At 37.2% G+C, this 25,824-nt stretch overlaps 1 protein-coding gene across 4 annotated transcripts in view; it reads left to right on the plus strand.

The window, feature by feature from the left end:
• The window catches only part of LOC127448350 (N-chimaerin), a 106,308-nt gene extending 87,455 nt beyond the window's left edge, over positions 1 to 18,853 (plus strand). For all 4 annotated transcript variants that reach the window (XM_051710809.1, XM_051710806.1, XM_051710808.1 and 1 more), the window contains exons 9-13: positions 4,809 to 4,982; positions 5,508 to 5,585; positions 13,365 to 13,502; positions 14,967 to 15,072; positions 17,800 to 18,853. In XM_051710809.1, coding sequence (XP_051566769.1) covers positions 4,809 to 4,982; positions 5,508 to 5,585; positions 13,365 to 13,502; positions 14,967 to 15,072; positions 17,800 to 17,971 — 668 coding nt within the window. In that variant the 3' untranslated portion in view covers positions 17,972 to 18,853. The remainder of the gene's footprint in view (positions 1 to 4,808; positions 4,983 to 5,507; positions 5,586 to 13,364; positions 13,503 to 14,966; positions 15,073 to 17,799) is intronic.
• The last annotated feature ends 6,971 nt before the right edge of the window (positions 18,854 to 25,824 follow it).

Here is a 25,824-nt window from a genome sequence, read left to right on the forward strand (position 1 = left end):
AACCCATCTCTTTTTGTGTTCCACATAAGAAAGTAAGTCTCATGGGTTTGGAATTAAATGAGAAAATGTACGAGATATTTATAAGAAAAATAGCATTACTTTTTTCTTGATGGTTGCACCACTAAAAATGATTTGTTTAAAATGGTATACATTTTTAAAAAGGTCATTGCTACAATTGACATTTAAGTCCCCAGTACAAGTTGTCGTATTTCTTTTAATTTCACTCGATTACAATTTTAATAGGCTTGGTAAAGAGAATTAAGACAATTTATCATGTTACACTGCTGTGGGCCTAAAAGTAACATTTTAAATAATTGAAATCATTTTCAGCTATTGCACTGTCATTTCCTCATTTCCCCATAGATGCACGTCAAACATTTTTCCCCTTACAAATAAGATTTTAGTATGACATTCTCTCACTAACATGTATTCATTTGTGGTACATGTGTAATTTTAACACTGATAGTGGAGGGTTTTTGAGTGTCCCTTAACTTATTGTCCACCCTGTTATGTCATACTATGACCTTTAATTGAAGATATATGTTATGAAATGACATCATGTTTTTCTTTATTTTGTGGTCAAGCATAACATGTCCACCCCCTATGGGAAATTAATCTAATTTTAAAATTTCAACATAATTATGGTAACAGAAGTAAAATCATCAATATATGTTTACAAATATGATCATTCACAGACCATGTAGTGGCTAATTTATCAACAGAATGTCCACCCCGTAAAGCCTAAAGTATACTTCGGTCAGATGAGAGCGCTGAGCGTCCACGTACAGGACATGTGACGCAAGTCTCGTCATCAGCAGAGAGCTCGAGCACTGAACGTGTGCAGCCGTATTTTTCTAACCACGCCTCTTTGAACGCACAGAATGCGCATGCGCCTGGAATTATTTGCGCAAATTAGTCAATCCACAAGGTGGCAACACTCACATTTGAGTCATTGCTGTCACGAAGAAACGCTAGAAGAAGATGTAATCACCAGTAAATAACAGAAGATGAAGGTAAAAACAACAACAGTCATAGCGTGCATGTGCCAACCGCCTGTGTATGCACGCACCATCAAATGGAGTATACTTTGACAGGCGCGCGTTAGACTGTACGCAGATGCTGAGCGTTCGCGTCAAAATCGAAGTATACTTTGGGCTTAATTGTCCACCCCATTATTTTCCACCCTGACCCTGCCCTTGGTGGACATCTGAATTTGTCATTTAGCTTGATCAGTATGATTCATTAAATCTTGAACATGTCCCTTTATTGATAAAACAGAAAAATTCTTGAAAAAGTATGTTTTATTTTTCAAAAGTTAAAAGCCATAATGTCACCGAATTGTAGGAATGACCCAAAAAACAAAACATATGAAACCAACATGAATACACAGATTTAATTTTTAAGAACTTGGCACATGTATTTTAAGCTAGATGTTTCCTTTTCATCATCTTGTACATTCTTATTTGTCATTGGCCCTTTCATAGACAATCAGAAGCTGATAAAAGCGTTCAGAATTAATCTTACGGGTTGAAATCTTAAAGGCAGCTGGAGTGTAGAGTGTCTGTTCTACTTACTGCAGGAAATGAGGTCTGCTGTAGCCTGCAGGACGGACAAACAATGCGCACTACACCATTATGTGCCAGCACAGATCTGAAGAGGAATACAGACAGCTCATGCTGTTCAGTCTCTCTCTCCTCCAGGTCACATTGAGTCGCTCACTGGGTGCTCCACTCACATTAAACACATCTGTCCTGGGCTCTCTGTTCTGTATTTTTCCTTCCTAATGTTCCCTCTCTTTCACTTTTCAGTCTCTGTTTTCTGTCATTCACCATTCGTCTCTCTGGTACCTGCTTTGTAGCAGCTGGCCCATTTAGGAGGCCACATTATATATTAATGAGCTAATTTGCCTACATTTGCATAATGTTGGCACATTTGCAGTCTGTCTGGACTGGTTGGATGAGGGGGGATGGGTTAGTGTTTGCTGTTTAAAATAACTCAATTAGCTGCTTTCAAGTTAAAGCTAATGTGTGTCATCTTTCCGATGTTAAAACACCTATTCCAATTAAATGTGCAGACGCCAGTACGCCATTCATAGGTTTTCCTAAGAAGTGTAAATACTGTCAAATGATTGCTCTGACCGGCCTGACAGCAACATTGTTTCAGCCAATGTCATGAGTTTGGGGTGCAACTTTCTGTTTGTGTGCCCATTGGAAAAGTGTTTAGGAACCCTGTTTGAAAATAGGCATTTTTGCAATTTTACTTGGTGACACTAGGGTGCAGAAATTACACACAGCAGGCCTCGATCATGAAACATTATCAGGATGAATTTCTGTGTAAATAATTCATAAAAACATTCTTAGGTAAATTGTTGCATTTCATGTAATAAGTTTACACATGAACGGTTTTACGTACCGTTTACACAGAAATTCGTTGTGCATGTGTTTCATGAATTTCTCTGTAAATCATTCGTAAGCATTTTTATGTAAATTGTCGCATTTTACGTTATAAATTTACATTATGAATGCTTTTACTACAGTATTTACACAAATATGTTCTGCTTGTTTAATGAATTTTTGTGTAAGTTGTTCATAAGTATTTTAATGTAAATTGTCGCATTTTACATCATAGGTTCTATTTTCGCAATGACCGTGCGCTACATTTAATCTGATTTTCATGAGTACGCTAATTCTAAGTGCAATTCTAAGTGTAATTTGAATTTAGAAATATTTTTGGATACATTTTTTCATGTTTCAATAAATTGATTTCATTTTTCAAAATCGTGAAGTGTGTGCCGATACAGTCACTGTTAATACTAGCCATGATTTTATGTGTCAGTAGATGAAAATGATTAATAATACATACGTTCTCTATAATTTAACGGAGCGTACATCCAAAACCTGATGAGAATAACATTTTCTAAGCATATAAAAGGAAGGTGTCCATATTTCTATTCTTCTAATTCATTGCATACTGTCCATTTACACTACCAACTTCTTATGAATATGCTGTCTTTGTTTATATCGCTGGTGCTTGAGGGAATGGCCTATATAATATGACACAGATAGTGCAATAACCGGAGAAGAACCTCTGAATTAAATTGCACTTGACCTAGCCCATTAGCGTGTTGCACATGCGATTTTGCCAAACCCACTTGTGCCTAGACTTAGTGTATGCTTGCACGAAAATACCAAAACTTCATGGCCATGCCCACTGACTTTGCGCTTATGACTTCAAGCCTAGCACTGCACTTAACGCTAGCGCTCTTAAAATAGGGCCCCATAAGTTTACGTTATGAATGGTTTTACTGTTTACACGGAAATTTCTTCTGCCATTAATAAGCATTTTTACGTAAATTGCTGCATTTCACATGATACATTTACGTTATGAATACTTTTACAAACTATTTACATAAATTAATTGTGCTTGTGGTTCATGAATTTCTGTGTAAATCGATCATAAAAACATTTTACGTAAATTGTTGCATTTTACATAAGTTTTCATTATGAATGGTTTTACTGTTTACACAGAAATTTCTTCTGCTTGTTTCATGAATTTCTGTGCAAATCATTCATACGCATTTTTATGCAAATTGCTGCACTTCATGTAATATGTTTACACTATGCTTCTAATGGTGCTACTAACTTTTTTCCCAAATTCATTCTGCTCATTTTTTATGCATTGACTTATGTTTACAAGAGACCAATTAGATGTGTTTATTCAGAAATGTGTCTCCTAAAACACAATTATTTCCATTTAAATAACTATTGTTAAAAACATATTTGGATTATTGTGTTCTATTAGCGATAAACAATTGGCTATTGTTTATTTCATTATTTTATTTTTTTCTGCATTCTATATGCATAATACTCCTCCAGATTTTCAGAGATTTATTTTTGAGGGTATGAAGCTATTAGGTGCCTGAAATTGTTCATGCATTTTTTATTAGGAGCCATTTGTATTCCTGACATGTTCTGTCATTGTCAAGGTGACACTTGAAATCAGCCAATCAGGAAGTGTTGAAATGACTGTTCAGAGGTCAGCAGAGGTCACTGATAAAGCAGAATGAAAGAACTGGGTCTAATTTAACCAGACGACATCAACCTCAGGATCGATAACATCCTCCTCAAAACTGCTGCTCTGTACACAAGACACTTTTTCACTGATTTCAGCATATCACTGAACATACTGTGCACTTACTGTTGTGTTATTTACTGGTTTATTGCAGAAATTTCAGAGCTGCAGTTTCTGCAATTAATTCAGCTTGAATCATTTAACGTCCAGACTCCATTTAAACTTTGTAGATCATTTCAGTCTTAAGTGTGATGTCTGTTTTCTATCATCTAGTTGTTGTTTTTTAACAGTAACTACATCATTCTAATATTTGCATACTGAACTGCAATTGGTCCTCTTTCTTGCATTTATTTTCATACTGAATTGGGATTAGTCTTTTCTTTCTTGCATCTCATTAACCATCTATAGCAGCACTTACACAGCAAAAACTTGTCATGTTAGGGGTCTAGTGCATGTGTACATAGGAAAACAATTGAAAAACAGCGCAGAAGGATGCAAAAAGGCATTCATTGTGAACTGCCCTTTATGTGTACAGCCAACAAAAAAACAAGATTCATTTTGAGTGTCATTTGCACAGAACCAAAAACTGGATCGGTTATACCTGTGGGGAATGCAAATCTAGTTTATTGTTAAATGACATTAATAATGAAATAAATGAAGATTGGAATAGACACGGACCATAAGTTCCCGTGTGTTCAGCTGAACTTTATTTGATCTTTCTGTCTGTTTGTCCTCAGATTGTGGCTTGAACGTTCATAAGCAATGCTCCAAGATGGTGCCAAATGACTGTAAACCAGACCTGAAACACGTGAAGAAGGTTTACAGCTGTGACCTCACTACTCTCGTCAAAGCTCATAACACAAAACGACCCATGGTGGTGGACATGTGCATACGAGAGATCGAATCACGAGGTGAGAGAACTTCCCATGTTTTTTTTTTTTTTTGTTTTTTTTTTAATAGATGTAACGCAGAGTTATTGAAGTCCATTGGCAGTCATTTCCTAAAGTCCACATGACATGACATTAGCAACCCATTTTACTTCCGTAATTTCCCATATTTCCAATTGAATGTTAATTAACAGTATAATTCTCACTGGGAGTTGATGATATCCTGAAAAGTGGGTGTTTCATTTGTTAACATTAACCATTTAGCTTTCGCAGCCTTGGTGACATCAGTGGAAAAGGAAAGATGTTTGAGATACAGAGCAAGTTTTATATGAATGTGCACAATAAGACCAAGAACCATTTTGATTTAATGTTGGCCGAAAATGACACTGAATTGGCAGGAAACGTTAAACAGCACTAACAAAAAAGTACCAAAAATGACATGGATGAATGGAATTACTTTCTTTTTTTATGGAAATGGTTGTCAAATGCCATTTTGTATTTATTAATACTAGCATAAAATGGTCTTAAATGAACTTTCTTGTCTCTCAGGTCTGAAGTCAGAGGGTCTCTATCGGATCTCTGGGTTCAGTGATTTAATTGAAGATGTGAAGTTGGCTTTTGACAGAGGTGAGTGACCTTACACGGCCATTATTATCCATTACTGTACAACCGTATTCGTCTGACAGTGTACCGTATTGATCCGGCATAACCCCCACATTCCTACACACAAATCTCATCTCTTACACACGGTCTCTCCGCTGCTTTTTTTTTACAGTAGGTCACTCATTGTTTAACGCTTAGCGCTGTGGGTTTATGTATTGTGAAGTACTCTGAGCTGCTTAAATGTGGCACATTTGTGTGACGATTTACATCCATCTGTTCATATTCAGATGCATTACTGTTTCATAACGACAGTCAAATGACATGAAGACAGGATCAGAGACAATGGGAAAGAGAAGGAACAAGCTAGAGAAAAAGAAAAGCAGTGGAGGAGGTTTGGAGCGGGATTTTCTGTTTGTTTACCAACTGAAGATAGAAGGAATGTTCAGGAAATATGAACAATTTATTACCAGCCAGCCTAGTTAACAAAAACAAAAAATTATAATGAATCATATTGACATTTCTATGGTAATGTGGTACCAATTTTTGAAACATGAAAGCAAAGCTAATATTTGGACTATTATGATTACCAATAGGATAAAACAACCCTGTAGGAAATGAAAAGGAATTTTAAGTTTAATTTTACAGCATGCAAACACTGAAATACAGACATCACCGCAACATTGTGATAGAGAAATACTTGACCGATATTGGATTTTGCAGGTGGTGAAAAATACACATAACCGATTAATTGCCCAATAGTTTTTAAAATCGATTTTATAGAATGAAAAAAAAAATCTTTGTCTTTCCTTAATGTGATGGGCAGAGATATAGATGCTACAAGAGTAAATAAAAATTAACTCCCAAATACAGTTTATTGTTCAACCAAAGTAATAATAAACAGAAAAAAATGAAGATTAGGTGCTTAACTTGGGACTTTTATCTATAAACAAGCCCGAAATTCACCGGGGACTCTTTATTTTGAAATTGCTAGTCTCTTGGCTCTTTTTAAGACAGTGTTCTGGTGCGGTTGCCAGACACTCAGTCCCAGAATCATCTTACACGAAAAAGACTGTATTTTCATTATCTAGTGTCTACCATCAAACATTTTGGTGACCGCTGTCTATTTTTAAAGAATCCCAAAACCACAATTGTGTTTTTAAAATGAGCTAAATTTTTGAATGAAACGCTTGCTACACTGCTCGCGCGCTGCAGCTTCTCTGGGGACGAGAGAGTGACACGTGTGCGCCTCGCATATGCGCTGTTCAGAAAGAAACTGTTCAGTAAAACAATGAAGTTTCTCACTTGATTGACAAGATTTATTTTTCTTTCTGCCTAAATTTGTGCTCATTTTGAAAGAAGAATTCTAAAAGTGTTCTAACAGAATTGTATAATGTAACTGTATTCTGAGTACAGGTGCTTGAAAACTTAACGAGGGCTGAACACTTAATTTTTGTATTCATAATTCGAAACACTGTTACATGTATTCTGTGTCAGCCCAACCCTGGCTCCGTTACAACGCTCTGTACGCATTTATTACATGGCTCAACGACGCTATCCAGTGGTCAGATTTTGCTCTGTAACAACTGCACATCCGGGGATTAAGACGTATCAGACCACTCAACCGGGTTCTGCGACCCGTCTCTCCTGCTTCTCGGATCACAGTTTGATCTCTACAGATGAGCTAATAAAATAATTTCAATTCAAATCAATGTTTCACGTGCATTTATTTATTTATTTGGCAAGTCTTTTTGTAATAGGTTGAATAAATCATTTTCACAGAATAAACCCCAACAGAACTCAGACGCAAACTGGAGGTTGATTTCAGCTGTTTAGCAATTTATTTCTTTTTAAATTAGATAATTTCAACGCAAATCAATATTTTATGTCCATGTATCTATTTATTTGGTTAGTAGCTGAGTAAAAAGTGTGATAATATACAGTCATCCGGTTGTTATCGCAAAATAAACCCCTTCAGGGTGATACAAGAGTCCTCCACTTCACGTTGGGGTCCTGATCACCCTGTCAGGATTTATTGTGCGATAACAACCGCATTACTGTACATTATCCCATACGTATTCACCAAATTCAGCTTTTTATAGCCTATATACAGTATATACCAGATGAGGGTTTTTTGTGTGTGTATATACAGTAAGGAATAATTGACGACGGACCGTTGAATTATTGAAAAATAATGCACACCCGAGGTGGTAATGCAGTCACGACGCACAGCGGAAGGTGACTGTGGCAAGGAACTCAAAACTCCATAAGATGTTGGTTAATGGAGAAAAATAACCTTGGGAAAAACCAGACTCACTGTGGGGGCCAGTTCCCCTCTGGCTAAACAGCATGAATATAATGCCAATATTGGTTATTTATGTGCAGTGCAAGTCATGGTTTAAAATGAGTAAAATAAGTAAGTGTTAAGGGTCAGTGTTTAAACAACAATATTTTGTAAAAACTGTAAGATTAATGACTAATGTCTTTGAAGTGCATCCTGGATTAACTGCAGAAGTTCATATAGATGTATTGTCCTTTGTTCGCTGATGTAGGCTTTTGTTGGCAATTAATTGATTGACTATGCATTCCATTATAAGAGTGTAGTTAATCATTAGACTAAGGTGATGCAGGCAGAGATCAATGAGGTGCATCGTAGTTCAACTGGCAGGTCATTTCGGCGAGGTCCATCCTAAATCCAAGGTTCAGGCAGTGGCACATGCAGTATCCCATGTCTTACGGTTGGAGTTGGCATCAGATTATCCTCTGTGAAGTCTAGCTTCGTAGACTGTAGTGTATCTGACTGGAACAGGCTGCAGTTAGTCTTTATCACTCAGCGTATGTAGCAATGGGAGTCGGACACCAAACAGGAACGAAGCTGGATCTGGCAGGCTCTGTAAACCGGGATATGAATCCTGAGGTTGAGACAGGGAAACAAATAGAGTAATATTAGCATAGATGCCATTATATTTATTGCAGAGTTATAAAATATGAAAAGTGTTTCCGGTTCCAGCAGACCTAATTAATGCAGCATAACTATGAGTTGATGGATAAGTTAGGTGTATGTCTGGCTACATAGATGAGTCTTTAGTCTAGACTTAAACTAAGTGAGTGTGTCTGAGTCCCGAACATTGTTAGGGAGACTATTCCATAGTTTAGGAGCCAAATAAGAAAATGATCTACCTCCTTTCGTGGTTTTGATATTCTAGGTAATATTAAACGGCCAGAATTTTGCGATCGTAATGAATGCGATGGAATATAGTGTAATAGAAGGTCACTTAAGTACTTTGGAGCTTGACCATTCAAGGCTTTGTACGTAGTTAACAGAATTTTCAAATTAATACGAAATTGAAAAGGTAGCCAATGCAGCGATGATAAAATGGGACTAATGTGTTCATATTTCTTGGTTCTAGTCAGCACTCTGGCTGCTGCATTTTGAACCAATTGAAGTTTATTTATTGAACTTGCAGGACATCCTCCCAGCAGTGCATTACAATAATCTAGTCTTGAAGTCATGAACGCATGAATTAGTTTTTCGACATCAGCAACAGAGAGCCTGTGTCGTAACTTGGCGATATTTCTGAGGTGGAAGAATGCTGTTCTACAAACATTGATAAATTGATTTTCAAAGCACAGATTGGCATTAAATATAACACCTAAATTCTTTGCTGTAGAAGACGACGTTACAGTACATCCATCGAGAGTCAAATTATATTTTAGCGGCTTATTTTTAGAGGTTTTTGGTCCAATAATTTGTAGCTCTGTTTTGTCGGAATTGAGTAGAATGAAATTTCAGGCCATCCAATCTTTGATTTCATTGATACACTCCGCTAATTTGGAGAATTGTGAAATTTCATCAGGTTTCGAAGAAATATTAAGTTGGGTATCGTCGGCATAACAGTGAAAATTTATTCCACGATTCCTGATAATGTCTCCTATGGGCAGCATACATATAAGGAGAAAACTTAACTTTAGTTTGATCTGACAATTCCTCGTTTACACAAAGTGGTAGCGGTCTGATAAATAGGACCTGTCCTTCAGTGTGATACAAGAGTCATCCGCTTCGCGTTGGGGTCCTGATCACAGGGTTTATTGTGCGATAACAACCATATTACTGTACATTATCCCATGCGTATTCACCAAATTCAGCTTTTTATAGCCTATATACAGTATACCCCAAATGAGGGTTTTGTGTGTGTGTGTGTATATATACAGTAAGGAATAATTGAAGATGGACCGTTGAATTATTGAAAAATAATGCACACCCGAAGTGGTAATGCGGTCATGACGCGTAGCAGAGTTACATCTCGGGTGTGAATTATTTTTCAATAATTCAGTGGGCGGGAGTCAATTATTCTGCTTAACAGTTACCACACCTTAAGACATCGTTAAGGGTTTCATCACAAGGCATTTTCAGGTTTTCGTCCCTAAAACGCTCTTGTGAGTGGAACTACTCAGCCACGGATTCAACATCTTGCTTTAATACAGTCCGAGCTTTCATTTGCTACTTCGGAAACATGACATTAGATCTAGCAATGAAGGACTGTGAGGCTTGCACTGCTTTACTGGCACGCTTACTGGAGTAATAATGTAGTGCGTTTGTGTGCGAGTATGTGTTTGAGTTTTCGAAAGAGAGAAACTCAGAAACTGAGAGAGATCGGGTGTGGGATTACCTTTAATCGTTGCAGCTCTCGTCAGAAGATCGCTTCAAAATCGCCAAGATGTAAGTTTAAGCACACTTCTCAGCAGCAGCGAGTGTGGCCATTTTTGTATAAAGCTTTTCCATTGTAAACCTTAACAACTGTTTTCAACTCCACTAAGATGTAGATGTATGCTGACATAAGTCAAGTCGTTTTTATATGTATAATGCTTTTCACAACACACATTGTTTCAAAGCAGCTTTACAGAAAACCATGCTTTTACAGGGTGGTAGCAGTCTAATAAATTGGACCTAAACCAAGCTAATGTCTGTCCACAAATGCCAACATAATTCTCAAGCCTGTCCAAGAGAATGTTGTGATTTATGGTGTCGAAGGCAGCACTAAGATCTAAAAGCACTAGAAGAGAAATGCAGCTGCCATCAGATGATAAGAGCAAGTCATTTGTTACTCTGATAAGTGCAGTCTCTGTACTGTGATGGGGTCTAAATCCTGACTGAAATTCTTCATATGCACCATTTCTCTGTAAAAATGAACAGTTGGGAGGACACTACCTTTTCTAGTATTTTCGACATAAATGGGAGATTTGAGATCAGTCTATAAATAGCCAAATCTCCAGGATCAAGCTGAGGCTTCTTAATAAGCGGTTTGATAACTGCCAGCTTAAAGTTTCTTGGGATATGCCCTAAGGATAGCGAGGAGTTAATAATATTTAGAAGAGGTTCTGAGATTACTGGAAACACCTCTTTTAAGAGCTTAGTTGGTACTGGATCTAACATACATGTTGTTTTGTTAGCTCTTCATGACCTGTGACAGCAAAGGATTTAAGTTACTCTGTTGGTCACGATGGCTCTGTTTTTCACTGGCGAGTAAGTGTGTACATAATGCATATATGTGTTCACATTTGTGTGAGAGCGAAAGAGAGGGGTAGGGGAGTGCAAGGTGCTTCCCACAGATATGTTAGATAATATAGAAACTTTTTATCAAGTGTATCTAGCTTTGATACAGCTCAAGCCTTCGTTGCTAGCTCGAAAACATCACTTTAGCAACAGAGGATTTTCATCATTGGAGTAACAAGGTAGTGTGTGTGTGTGTGTGTGTGTGTGCGAGAGAAAATGAGAGAGATTGTGAGTTGAATTACCTGTGTTTGAAGCTGCTCTCATCAGGAATAACATAAACTTAAATCTTGACAATTTGAAATTATGTATACTTCTCAACAGCAGTGAATGTCGCTATTCTTGTACAGTTGAAGTCAGAAGTTTACATACACTTAGGTTGAAGACATTAAAACTCGTTTTTTAACCACTCTACAGATTTCATATTAGCAAACTATAGTTTTGACAAGTCGTTTAGGACATTTACTTTGTGCATGACATAAATAATTTTTCCAACAATTGTTTACAGACAGATTGTTTCACAGTTCCAGTGGGTCAGAAGTTTACATACACTAAGTTAACTGTGCCTTTATGCAGCTTGGAATATTCCAGAAAATGATGTCAAGCCTTTAGGCAATTAGCCAATTAGCTTCTGATAGGCTAATTGGATTCAATTGGAGGTGTACCTTTGGATGTATTTTAAGGCCTACCTTCAAACTCAGTGCCTCTTTGCTTGGCATCATGGGAAAATCAAAAGAAATCAGCAAAGACCTCAGAAAAAAAAATTGTCGACCTCCACAAGTCTGGTTCATTCTTGGGAGCAATTTCCAAACACCTGAAGGTACCACGTTCATCTGTACAAACAATAGTATGCAAGTATAAACACCATGGGACCACACAGCCACTCAGGAAGGAGGTGCATTCTGTCTCATAGAGATGAACGTAGTTTGGTGTGAAAAATGCAAATCAATCCCAGAACAACAGCAAAGGACCTTGTGAAGATGCTGGAGGAAACAGGAAGACAAGTATCTATATCCACAGTAAAACAAGTCCTATATTGACATAACCTGAAATGTTGCTCAGTAAGGAAGAAGCCATTGCTCCAAAACCACCATTAAAAGCTAGATTACAGTTTGCAAGTGCACAAGGGGAAATTTTCTCTGCTCTGATGAAACAAAAATTGAACTGTTCGGCCATAATGACCATTGTTATGTTTGGAGGAACAAGGGTGAGGCTTGCAAACCGAAGAACACCATCCCAACCGTGAAGCATGGGGCTGGCAGCATCATGTTGTGGGGGTGCTTTGCTGCAGGAGGGACTGGTGCACTTCACAAAATAGATGGCATCATGAGGAAGGAAAGTTATGTGGATATATTGAAGCAACATCTCAAGACATCAGCCAGGAAGTTAAAGCTCGGTTGCAAATGGGTCTTCAAATGGACAATGACCCCAAACATACCTCCAAAGTTGTGGCAAAATGGCTTAAGGACAACAAAGTCAAGGTATTGGAGTGGCCATCACAAAGCCAATTCAATTCTTCAATTTTGAGTGAAATTTTTTTCCTCATTTGTAAGTCACTTAAAAGCATCTGCTAAATGACAAAATGTAAATGACTATAATAGTGATGACCTATAGTCACTTTTACATCCCATATAGAAACACTTAGACTTAACTAACCAGCTAAACTCTAACTATCAAACTTCCTATTAGTTGGCATAAATGTCGTTCACCTCCAGAGATAAGATGTATGTTACAGTTGTTATTACTGCACGTATCTAGCCACCTCGCTTCAATGCAGCAGTCAATGGGTCCATTTGTGGATGGTCTTTCGGTGATCTAAACACTTGAATTTTATTTAGTTTCAGTCATCCAGAGGTCATCCAGCCACCGTACAACATGGTCCAAATTTTAATAATGACATTCTATTACAATCGTGTTAGCGTTAGTAATGTTTATCGTGTTTAAGTCATTATGAATGAAGTGCCTCCCGCTGTTGTTTTGAATGAGTTTGACAAATAGTAGGAAATGTTCATGGGACAAAGACTTCCTTACATGACGAATAGTCCTTAAAATGGTCTATATAGGCTGCTGTTATACAGTTGAATTAAGTCGTTCTTACTGTAGAATCCTCCAGCGTCAGCTAACCTAACCCTAACGATTGCCATTAACTGTCTGTACTCATCAGAACAGTTCCCATAACTTACAGTGAACCAGAGGATTCACTCCCCCTACAGCTCTTGGTAAAGTGTGTCTTTGATGTGTTTGAATGTGTTCAGATGGAGAGAAAGCAGATATCTCACTGAACGTGTATGAAGACATCAACATCATCACAGGTGCTCTTAAACTCTACTTCAGGGACCTGCCCATCCCTGTCATCACGTATGACGCTTATCCACGCTTCATCGAGGCTGCCAGTGAGTCACACACACACACTTCTGCCTCATGACTCATTGTAGAGTTCTCTATTTATGAATGTGTCTGATTGTGAATACTGGGTGAATGAGCTGAAAGTCTTCTGTATCACAGATGTAGTTTCTACTGTAATGTCCATCTGTATTTAATCTTTGTGTTCTCTTCGTAATATTTGACTGACTTTTGATTTTGATTTTTATCGAATTTTTCATCTGAGAGGTATAGAACTTTGTGACTTTGTCTAAACACACACACACACACACACACACACACACACACAAATTGAATATATTCCATCAAAGGAATATTCCAGGTTCAGTACAATTAAGCTTAATGGAAGCATTTGTGGCATAATGATGACGACCATTTAAAATTTTCCCTCCTTTTCTTTAAAAAATAAAAAATTGAAGTTACAGTAAGGCACTAAGAATGGAAGTGAATGGGTACAATTTATGGAGGGTTTAAAGGCAGAAATGTGAAGCTTATTTTATACAAGTACTTATATTAATTATTCTGTTAAAACTAATTTGTGTATTATTTGAGCTTGTTTGTACAGGCATTTTTGGGTTTATGGCATTACATTGTCATGGCAAATTTATAACTTTACACAGTAAAGGTTAGTAAGTGATTTTATCAAACTAAAATAATGTTAACATGCATATTGTTTACGTAATTTTGAAACTATTATTTTAACGTTTATGGTTTGGTCCCATTGACTTCCATTGTAAGTGTCTCACTGGAACCCAGATTTTTGCTTTTTTTAAAGAAAAGTAGGGACAAGTCATAACACTAACCCAAATGCTGTCGATTAAGCTTGTATTGAACCTGGAATTTTCCTTTAAGTTTTGGAAGTTTTCCAAAAAAATTGAACACATTTCATGTTCGTGGTAAAATTTGACCGACCATAGAAATGAATAAAAAATGAATGGGTGAGACTACAACACAGAACCACAGACACATTTTTTTAATTTTTTTTTACTGAAATTAATTTAGGAAAAAATTTGCTTATTTTAAAAAGAATGAATGGTGTCATTTCAGATAAATGAGGTCTAAATGCCATAAAGCCCACCAAAAATGCAAGAACTTGTGATAATAACTGTTAAAGAAGTTAAGTGGTGTGACACAAAATGTGTTATTGCATTCACTGAAGGAAAAAAAAAAACCTGTTCCCGCTCAATTTGTTCTGGTCTTTTTGCTCTAGAAAACATATCGCATATCTTTAGCTGGATCTGCCCTTTCAGAGCGCATTACCATGATGGCCACTAAGTGGACTGACTTGCTTTAAACATACTTTGAAAGAACGTCTCACAGCCTGTAGCTGTGTATCTGTGTGATGTTATTTCTGCCCTTTCTCCTCACAAGGCTTGTTTCCTCACAAACACTTTCTCAGGGTTTGACATTCATACTGCTGATCTCAGTGTTGATGTAGTTATCAGTTTTTGATAAGTTTGTTTCCTGTATCTCAGAGCTGACAGATCCAGATGAGCGTTTGGAAGCGCTGCATGAAGCTCTGAAGCTGCTTCCTCCAGCTCACTGTGAAACGCTACGATATCTAATGGCACATTTAAAAAGGTGAGAAACACGTGCTCACAGTTACTACATATTCACACTTCAGAGCAGTTCTTGGGTCATTTACAAATGAGGTTGTCGGAGATTTTCCTGCCGAAATTACTGACGAAAATGTCAGTTGACAAAGGATTTTTTAATTTGTCAGCGGTAACAACGACAAGAGAAAAAAGACGCATCATGAAGATAATCAAACTTTTTTAATTAAAACCTGCTATTGACGAGAATATGACGGGGAAACAAATACTGCAAGATATTACAAATGCATTTATTAATTTATTTATTCATTCTAAAGAAAGAAAAGTCTTAAAACTATTGATTGAAATAATCCAGTCACAGTACATTGGGGATTCCCCGCTTGAGCTGCTTCTACTAACAGGTTAGTAACCTCACTGAATTACATCCTATATATGTGACATTATACCATTGTCTATTTGAATTCTCGATTCTGATTGGTTAGAATGCGTGCATTAAAACCGTTTAACGCACAGGTAGTTTCAGTCAGTTTTAATCAAAGTTTTAATTTTCTTACTCTGCTGTCCTCCGTAATGAGACATTGCGAGAGTTTTATGCTTCTGGAAACCGGGACCTATCAAACGCCTCTTTCATTATCCGGCCAGATAAGGATGAGGTGAGTACGTGACCCTGGCGCATAATCCAGAAACAAAATATCATAAGGATCCCACCACGTCGGATAAGGAAAATAAATTTACTAAATTAATTAAAATTAATGTTCTTCTCTTTAAATTCCCATAATAATGTGTTACGCATGTGACAATCATGGACGCTCCATATCAAATCATATTGATATTTATTGGATAATCACAAACCTCCACCGCTCCACCATGGTGATTCTGATAGATTCTGCTGACTATTACAATGATCTGTGACATATTTTAATCTTTCTGAATTTATTGCCACCATTTCAGAAGGGATTATTTTGACAAATTTTGCAAATTGAATTGTAATATGATAAACATAATCTAATATTGCTGCCCTGTTCAATATGTGTGCAAGAGGGCGCCGCTTGATCACACATCGCTGACTGAAGCGCTCAATGGGACTGTTTTATAAAATGCTGCTTTTTGCGGTGTAGTAATTGTGTAAGGCCACATTGTGATTTCATTCTTAATTCAATCAATCGTGCTGCCTTATCGGATACCATATGGATGTTTCAGAGATCAAAGTCTGCAGGTTTAGAGCATTTTGGATGCTTTTCCTTCATAATGTAAGTGCCTATTTTACATTGTCACATCTATAACAGAGAGATGTCATGTCCACATGCCATTTTTTTAAAATTATTATTATTGTGAAAATGACAAAAATCAAATATTATGTTCTGAGTACCAACCCTTCTATTCACAGTTTTTACAGAGTGTTTGGTCTCCAAAATTTTTGACTTTTTATTTCATTAATTCAAATAAATGTAATAATATCGCACTACTTTATCTCCGTGTCTGATTTAAATCGAGCAGAACTCTAGATCAAACAACCCGTAGATAAACCGTTATTGTTAGTCTTCCAGTTTAAATTTGTGATGCAAAAATCAGTAACAGCTGTAACTAATCAATGCTGGCAAGTGACCATGTTATAAGCGGGTTAATCCATGGCTAGGTGTGCGTTAAACAATTAGAATGCACAGCGTGGAGGCAAAGAATCACCCGACTTATTTCAGGAGTTCAGGTTTTCTAATGTTGTTTAATCTTACATATTAAACAGATTAATCTTTAATATGTGTTATAAATGTTTGAATAATTATAAGTAGTTTATACATTTTTCAAAATATTTGAATATTTGGTTAAAGGTTGGTGTGTTACATAATCGTCAACTAAAATGTTATTTTTGTCAAATCAAATTAGATGTCATTTTAGTCTGTAAGATTTATTAAAAAAAAATAATGAATATGGTGAAATATTGACTAAATTTAAAAGTACATTTTTGTCATAATACAAAAATTATGCCTGAAATAAAAAACTATGAAAATTAACACTGAAAAAAGGAAAAATATTTAAAATCATGTTTTACAACACACATGCCAAGTTCTTAGAAAGGTAATCTTTGGTATTAATGTTGTTTTAAAAAAAAAAAAAAATATGCTAACAAATGTTTTGATTTGGACTTAAATGGTGTAATTTCTAAGTAAAAAGGAGTTAACATATTTTCCTTACAATTTGGATAACTTGACAACCTCGACTAACCGTTCGTGTCATCTAAATTTCAAATCTTTGTGATAATTTTAAGAGACATATGCTTTCCGTGTCACATGACTGCAATTTTGGTTATATCCCAGTTATGTTGTTTTGGCAGGCAGAAGTTTTTCAAATACTAATAATTGGCCAATTAAATTTAAAAAAAAAAAAAAATGCTTCACTACTTACTATTTAAAAAAATATTAATACAATATCACACCAAAGTGTTTTCCCCTCCACCCAAGAATTTCCCTTTATTACTTATTTTCGCAATTATGATCTCAAGATGGTTACACCACCTTGACATGTTTTTATTTAAGCTCCACAAAAAAAGTTCAAAATAAATTTTAATTCAGCTATTTAAAACATGTTAATCACAGAAGAGGGGTATTCAAGTCACTGTCTATATGAATTGCATTTTTAATGTTTTTGTTTTTTAATAAAAGAATCAATCTGTGCATTGAAAATGAGCTTATGGGTGTTTTTAGTAGGGATTGTATATAGCATTTAATGTTAGGTAATATTTATATGTGTTTGTGTGCAGGGTAACTCAGAATGAGAAAGATAACCTGATGAACGCTGAGAATCTGGGGATCGTATTCGGGCCAACCTTGATGCGAGCGCCTGATCTGGACGCCATGACGTCTCTGAATGACATCCGCTATCAGAGGCAGGTGGTGGAGTTGCTCATCAAGAATGAAGACATCCTCTTTTAGTCGGGAATTAACCAAGAGACTCTGAGCTGCGTTCTTCTACTTTGATTCGGTCTGGACTTGAATATGAAAGACTCTTTTATTATAGTAAATTCTGACATGTACCTGTCTCTTCCCTGTCTGGACTATGTTCCTGTATCTTGCATGTCTTTCTCCCCATTTTTGTCGGGGGTCACTGAAGCTGAAATTTGGAGCTCAGTGTGAGCGTGGTGTACTTCAGCATTGTTATGGGATTGTTCTGACTTCTGCTGCATGCGGCCAAAAGTGCTGGAGTCCGGCAGATCGTACTTCTTGTTGTTCCTTTCGCACAACGAGCTGGAGTTTTTGTTTTGTATTTGTGAAACAAATGTGAATGTGGATATAATAAAGTGATTTTTGGAGGCACTTTATCTGAATAGCTGTAAATATGGTGACACATTGTGCAGACATATGGTAATGACTCTTCATATGTTATAAATAAACTCTTTTTTTCGTTTATAATGCTCATTCACTTAATCTGTCAATCAAGCTGAGGTTGTGTACTCGTGTTTGAGAGGTTTGTTATTCATGCAAGTATATGCTTTGAATGTTTAATTTATGGCTCTACAGGTAAAGCATCACCAGTGATTTTTAAAACTCTTATCTGTTATGTGTTTATATTTTGTTTTGGTTTTTTTTAATCTGACTCTGCTCTGCCTTTACACACCAGACGTCTTCATGTGAATCGGAAGAATTATTATTTCTACTGTAGAGATTTACAATCCATGTACATTTCAGAATTCATGATCGTAGATTTGCCTTTATAAAACCCTTTTGCACTCTCAACAAGTTGATGTTATTTCATTCTATGTTTTTGTATTTGTTTTGAGCATGAATACATTAATTTAATAAAATGTACTTTTAGTATGGTGTAGTGTTCTGTCAATTCATACACAAAACTGTGCAACATTTTACATTTGTTAAGGGCCCATCAATGACTCATTCATTTTAAAATGCATTAGAAATAATTGATATGCAGTTATAACAGAATGAATAAAAAGGGTGAGCCATTCTACCACACGTTATAAATGCTTAATAACGCTTATTAAACATTAGTAACCTATGAAAATGTTCCTTAATGTAAAGTGGGCAAATTTGACGCATTTAGTATTACCCATTTATTTATAGTGTGTGTGTGTGTGTGTGTGTATATATATATATATATATATATATATATAAAGAATCTTCAAGTATCACAGCTGGAGAATTGCAAAAATTAGTTGGGTCTTGGGGTCAGAAAGTCTCAAAACTACAATCAGACATCACCACGAGTTGTTTGGGAGGGTTTCAAGAAACAAAAAAGCCTCTGCTCTCATCCAACAACAAACTCAAGCATCTTCAGTTTGCCAGACACTACTGGAACTTCAACTGACACCGGGTTCTATGGTCAGATGAAACAAAAATAGAGCTTTTTGGCAGCAAATACCAGAGATGAGTTTGGCGCACACAGAGAGGTAGCCATATTGAAAAGTATCTAATGTCCACGGTTAAATATGGTGGTAGATCTTTAATGTTGTGGGACTGTTTTTATGCCAAAGGTCCTGGACATCTTGTTTGGATACATGACATCTTGGACTCTCAAATATCAACAGATAAAAAATCAAAACCTGACTGCCTCAGCCAGAAAGCTTAAAATGGGCCCTGGTTGGATCTTCCAGCAGGACAATGATCCAAAACACATCAAAATCAACACAAAAATGGTTCATGACCAATCAAGGCTCTGCAATGGCCATCCCAGTCCCCTGACCTGAACCCCATAGAAAACCTGTGGGGTGAACTGAAGAGAAGAGTCCACCAGCGTGAAGCAGCTGGGAATTTGAAGGATCTGGAGAGATTCTGTATGGAGGACTGGTCTCAGATCACTTGCCATGTGTTCTCCAACCTCATTATGCATGTATAAGAGAAGACTCAGAGCTGTTATCTTGGCAAAGGGAGGTTGCACAAAGTATTGGATAAAAGGGTGCCGATAATTGTGCCACACATACAGTATATTTGGCAAACATATTTGTTTTTTGATAAAAACTTGTGTTGTATTTGCAATTGTTTGATATCCATTAGAGGAAAGATTTTTGTGAATATTTTGAATGAAAGATCAAATGGATAAACAATAAATAATTTTTTCACAGCCTTCTTTGCTCATATTTACCAAGGGTGCCAATATATATATATATATATATATATATATATATATATATATATATATACAGTATGTGTATGCATGTATATATACATATATACCCTTTTCACCCTTTCTAAATGGTGGATTAACCATTCAACCCTGTTACCAAAAGCTGTAGTACAACCAGTGATTAAACATATATTTTACTTTAATTTATGGGAAATATGAGTCCATCAGTAACTACAAACCAACAGTTTGTACCGAACCAGCTAGCTGCTACTGGGTAATGGCTTAATTTCAGCTAAATCTGCAACCATTTCACTTGTCCTAGTTTAGTGAATTTATTTTTTATAGTTTATTTATTTATTTACTTAATGTTTATTTTATGTTCATTGCTAGAAAATAATGAAATCACACAAATCAGGGTTTTAAACCTGGTTTAAATGTCCTACATTTTCTTAACAGGGTTGAAAAAACTGCAAACCTTATGAAAATAAAACATTATAATACAAAATCATCTTTAGTTTGGCCTCCTAGCCCTCTTTTGGACGCTATGCATGGAAAGTGCTGCATATTGTTGAAAGTGCTTTGTGTTTGTAGTCAGAAAGCATGACCTTGATAAAGCAGGACTGTATGTTTAATATCTAGAGTGACAGTTTATCTGAAGTCCAGTGAGCCCTACAGCTCTATCTCAATTATGCTGATGTGTTCAGAGATTAACACAGACATTTATTGGTCCTGAGGCAGCCCCCTCTTATCATTCACAGCCATGTTTGTAATTACTCAACGTACATGCAGACAACATTAGAGGAGATTTGCATAGCTTGTCCTGAATGTAGCAACAGAAATGCTGTCACTCTTTATATCATTTCCTTGAAGTCATTACCAGTCAAAACATGTCCGATGACAGCAGGTACTGCATTGTGTCTGGGCTGTTTCTGATGTCATCATCACTTCTCTCAGAGAGCTCTGTGCTTTATATAGACTGCAACGGTTCAGGTCAGATGCGCTCCCGCATTCGTGATCCTTCTGTCAGCTGCTGGGTCTTGATGTTCCATGAAATCCATTAAATTATCTCCCATTGTTCTGACTGGTAACCGTGGAAAGACTGTCAGAGGTCCGGTCGTAAAAAGACACGAAGCTTGACAGGCCTTGATCAGTGCATGTCTTTGATTTTGTCAGGCTTTATTTATCTGTCCCGCATTGATGTGATGCTTAAACTAAGGGTTTTTGGGTTACTTTATTTGTAATTTGCAAGATTAAAGTACTGCGTACAATATCTAATATAGCGTCTTCATGAAGAGTCATCAAAAAAAAAAAAAAAAAAATGTAGTCATAGAATTCATAGAATTATAGAATTAACAGGGAAATCACTTCAATACTGTGAATCAGTGTGATCAATGAAAATCACTCTGGTACATTTACCTCTGAATTTTGTATCAGAATATCTGACAATTCGAATGTTCCCATTAATCCCTTATATTTTAAGGGGTTGTGTAGAAACAATTTGCTTTATTTGCATATACAAAGAACCTTTTTTGCTAATAAAAGAACCTTTTTTAAGAGTAGAAAAACCCAAACTTGTTGACCACTAATCTTAATATTGGGGGATGCATTACCCTATGTTGATCCCCCAAGCCTGTTACTTGCTGTATGATGTAAAAGAGTAAAGTAATAATCTTAGACAAATAATTTGCCTCATTTTCTGTCTATGATTGGGATGGGTCATAGTCAGAGCTCTGGTTCACACCACTGCCTTTACACAAAATGGCCAAACAGTATAATTATTTGGGGAAATTGTTGTATAAATTAGTAATCCATCTCCATTAGTGAAGAGTTAGTCCACTGAATATTAAGGCCACTTCATCCTGGCTACTGTTCAGGTGATTTCACAGTGCTTGAATCAAACTCCACATGGATCAAATAACATGATACTGCTGCAGAACAATAATACATTTCAATCTGATGGAATATTTATTTGTGTTTGCATGTGACCCATGACAAAAGTGGCCTTTCTGTGTGAATGAAGTTAATTCAGAATTTCCCCACATGGAAAGCTCTCCAAAGTAGGCAAATGCTAACCCTAAAGTGCTACATTATTTCCAGTGTTGGGGAGTCCTTTACTAAAAGTAGCTATGCTACAAACTTAACTACATTTTTCAGAAACGTGACAGTAGACCTGCTATTTTCACAATAGTAAAGCTTCCAGTACAAGCTACATTTTCCAACAAGTAGCGCTGCAGCATCACAAAACACTACTGCAGCAATGGAGCCAAGGGAGTGGTCAAGCACATTCGACTTATTTGTCCTAAACACTGGAAAAAACTAAATTTAAGTGAACCAGTTCTTTCAGACAGTTCATGTAAATGAACCAGTTAAACTAATCCCTTATATTTAGTGTTGGGAACTTCAATTCACTTAAGTGAGTTGGGTTCTTTTGGACAGTTCATGTTAATGAACTAGCTCACGTAAATTATTCACTGATTCACCTCGCGCAGTGTCATGAAACCCCCCTAGTTTGGCACAAATCGTTCACACCTCAGACTAAAAAAATGGCTCATCAAATGAGCATGAAAATATATAAAAATGTGTGAGTGGGAAGTGGGAGGATGTGAGATGGCTGAACATCACATTATGAGTGGAGATGAAAACAAAAAAGTTTGCTGTATATTATTCATGTGACAAAAGAGTGAAGAGTGAAGACAATAGAACAATTTGCAAATCTGCAAAAAGATTTGGACATTTTGCTCAAACTTTTGAGAATGAAGTGAGAACAGCACTGAGACATTACCATCAAAACCAGCACTGCTTTGACACTTTACAATAATTCATAGATATTTATTCTTATGAAGAAAGATACAGCGTTAATACAAGTTCTATTGACAGCATTTCTGGCATAATGTTGATTACCACAGAAAATTATTTCATCCCTCATTTTCTATAGAAAAAAATCAAGTGCAGTAAGGCACATACAATGAATGTAAACGGGTTCAGTTTACATGAATATCTTTTTTTCTAGTGCCACACTCTCCCCCACAAAATGAAATGTCTCCTGACATTTCAGATTGAATGGATAACAACCATCAATCAACCTGAGTCTTTAACAGCTCTCAATCTCCATGGCCTCCAGAAATTAGTACCAGAGGTAGGTTGCTGCACTAGTTGAGTCTCTACTGAACAATCCCTTTGAACTAAAGAAGGTTTGCCTAAGGTATCATAAGTAAACACCAACAGTCTCTGCCTCTGTCTCTGTGAATAGAATCTCAGAGGTTGTGGTGGGTCATTCTCGGACCCACTGTCAGATACACCATTGTCACTATCAATGTCAATATCATGACTAGAGTCATGACCAGAATGGTCCTGAAGCTGAAAGGGCAATCCTCTCACAAAATCTGTATCTCAAGGGGCAAATCCTCTCCAACAGAGGACACTTCTAATGATGCTGTCACTCTTCTGAGCCTCTCGAATTTGGTATGGAGTCTGCGGCGGACCCAAGTTACTCGGGTCACTGTCCTGGACAAGACTTAAGACATCAATGTGCACAAACCCTGTTCCTTCTGAGGGGCTTCCACTCTCCACCACTACCCCTACCACTGAGGCCCTGAAACATCTGGCTGCACTTGTTTCATACACTTTTCCATGTACTTGTCGATGTCAAGAGGCATTCGGGACAGGCCATCTGCATGGGCATTGCTCTTGCCCAGGCGGTACTTTATAGAAATGTTGAAGTCAGCAAGCTGCGCTACCCATCTGTGACCAGTGGCGTTCAGTTTGGCAGTGGTGAGAACATAGGTTAGAGGATTGTTATCAGTATAGACAACGAAAGATAGGGCGTAGTACAAGTAGTGATGAAAATGCTCACAAACAGCCCATTTCAGTGCCAGAAATTCAAGATTTCCAGAAAGCATGTGGTAATTCTTCTCAGGGGACTAAATGTTTCGGGATCCATAGGCTATCACTACCATCTTTCCATTTTGGCACTGGTACAGTACTGCACCCAGCCCTTCCTTGGATGCATCACAGTGCAATATAAATGGCTGAGTGAAGTCTGGAAAACCAAGGATTGGTGGCTTTGAGAGACAATCTATCAAGCAGTTTAGTGTCTCTTGATGGGACTGGGTCCACTCAATTAAAGTATGTGATGATAGATGGCTTGCATTTCTGTGACACTGGCTCTGGCTTGGTTGAGTCGCTTTGTTTTTTGTCAGTAGCTAGTATAATGGCTGTGCAATGCGGGAGAAGAAGGGAATGTAAGAGCGGTAATATGAAAGGAACCCTAGCATCTTTCTTAGGTCACCGACTGTGGATGGCATCTTTTCCTTCAGCGACTGCACAGGCGCAATCTCTGCAGGGTCCATGGTATAACCTTCACCAGACACCATCTTCCCGAAAAACCTCACTTTGCATTTAAAGAGCTCACATTTTCTTGGAGTGATCTTTACACCATGCTCTTTGTATCTCTGCAGCACTAATCTGACATGAGCCAAGTGGTCTTCAAAACTGTTGCAATGGATCAAGTTATTGTCTAGGTATGGCTGACAGATTTTGTCCCTGAGACCCAACAGACAGCTTACCGTGCTTATTTGAAATTCTGCCAGTGCTGAGCTGAGCCCGAATGGAATCCGCACCCATTAGTACATTCCCCATGGAGTTATGAATGTTGTCAGTGGCTGGCTTTCTTCATCCAGGAAGCCCTGGTGGTATGCTTTGCCCTGATCCAGAACAGAAAACCATGTGCTTCCACTCAGTGCATCCAGCATGTCTTGTATTCTGGGAATATGATGGCGATCGGGCACTGACTTTTAATTTAACTCATGGTAGTCACAGCATAACTGTAAGCTACCAACTTTTTTCCTTACACAGACTACTGGAGATGAGTATGCAGATCTGGAAGGGGTTACCCACCCTCTACTCAACAAGTCCTGCAAGTATCCTTTACTTCAGCATGCAAGGGCTTTGGAACAGACATGTAGGTTTTCTGCACAGGCCTAGTGTCATGAAGTGTTATGTGCATTTTAAGGGGATTGAATGCAACCAATGTCATTGTCATCGTAAGCAAAAGTTTGACACTCATCTCTCAGCACTTTCCTTACAGCTTTTTGCTGGGCTTCAGTGAAATGATCAAGGTTCACTGGAGGATCCCATTCTTTTGGCTGTGCTTTTTCTTTTGTCTCAACAGGAAATGCTTTTTCAGGTGCTGACTCACAGTTTTGGATTTCTTCATCAGAGATGTGCTCAGGCTCAGTGGATTGGACTGCAGCAGGATAGACTGTTTTCACAGACTGCAAGTAGCCCAGGATTTGATTTTGGTGAAGAATGATGTTTTAATTTGCTGTGTTGGCAATTGATATAGGTATATATTTTGATATAGGTATATATTTTATGTGCTTCTCAGGAATCTTCACCAGTGCCTCATTGAGTTCTAGGCCTTCTTGAACTGGGTTGAACTCACCAGGAGAAAAGAGCAGTTCCTGACCCCTGTTTCTGAGAACAGACGTGAGTTCGGACCATTACAGTTGTGATCTTGTTCTGGGTTTTGTATGAGTTTCATCATTGTATGTGCCCCTCTTTGTGTGATAGAGAATGTAGTAATCATGGTGCAAAGCATTTTTATTTTATTTTGCCCTGGTGTTTCCTGTCCTTTTTACCACCTCTTCAATGACATTGTAACCAATTATTTGATCTTCAGCTACTGTTGGGTCACTGGAAACCAACATTG

This window comes from Myxocyprinus asiaticus, chromosome 11, assembly GCF_019703515.2.
Source record: "Myxocyprinus asiaticus isolate MX2 ecotype Aquarium Trade chromosome 11, UBuf_Myxa_2, whole genome shotgun sequence".
NCBI classification, from domain to species: Eukaryota; Metazoa; Chordata; class Actinopteri; order Cypriniformes; family Catostomidae; genus Myxocyprinus; species Myxocyprinus asiaticus.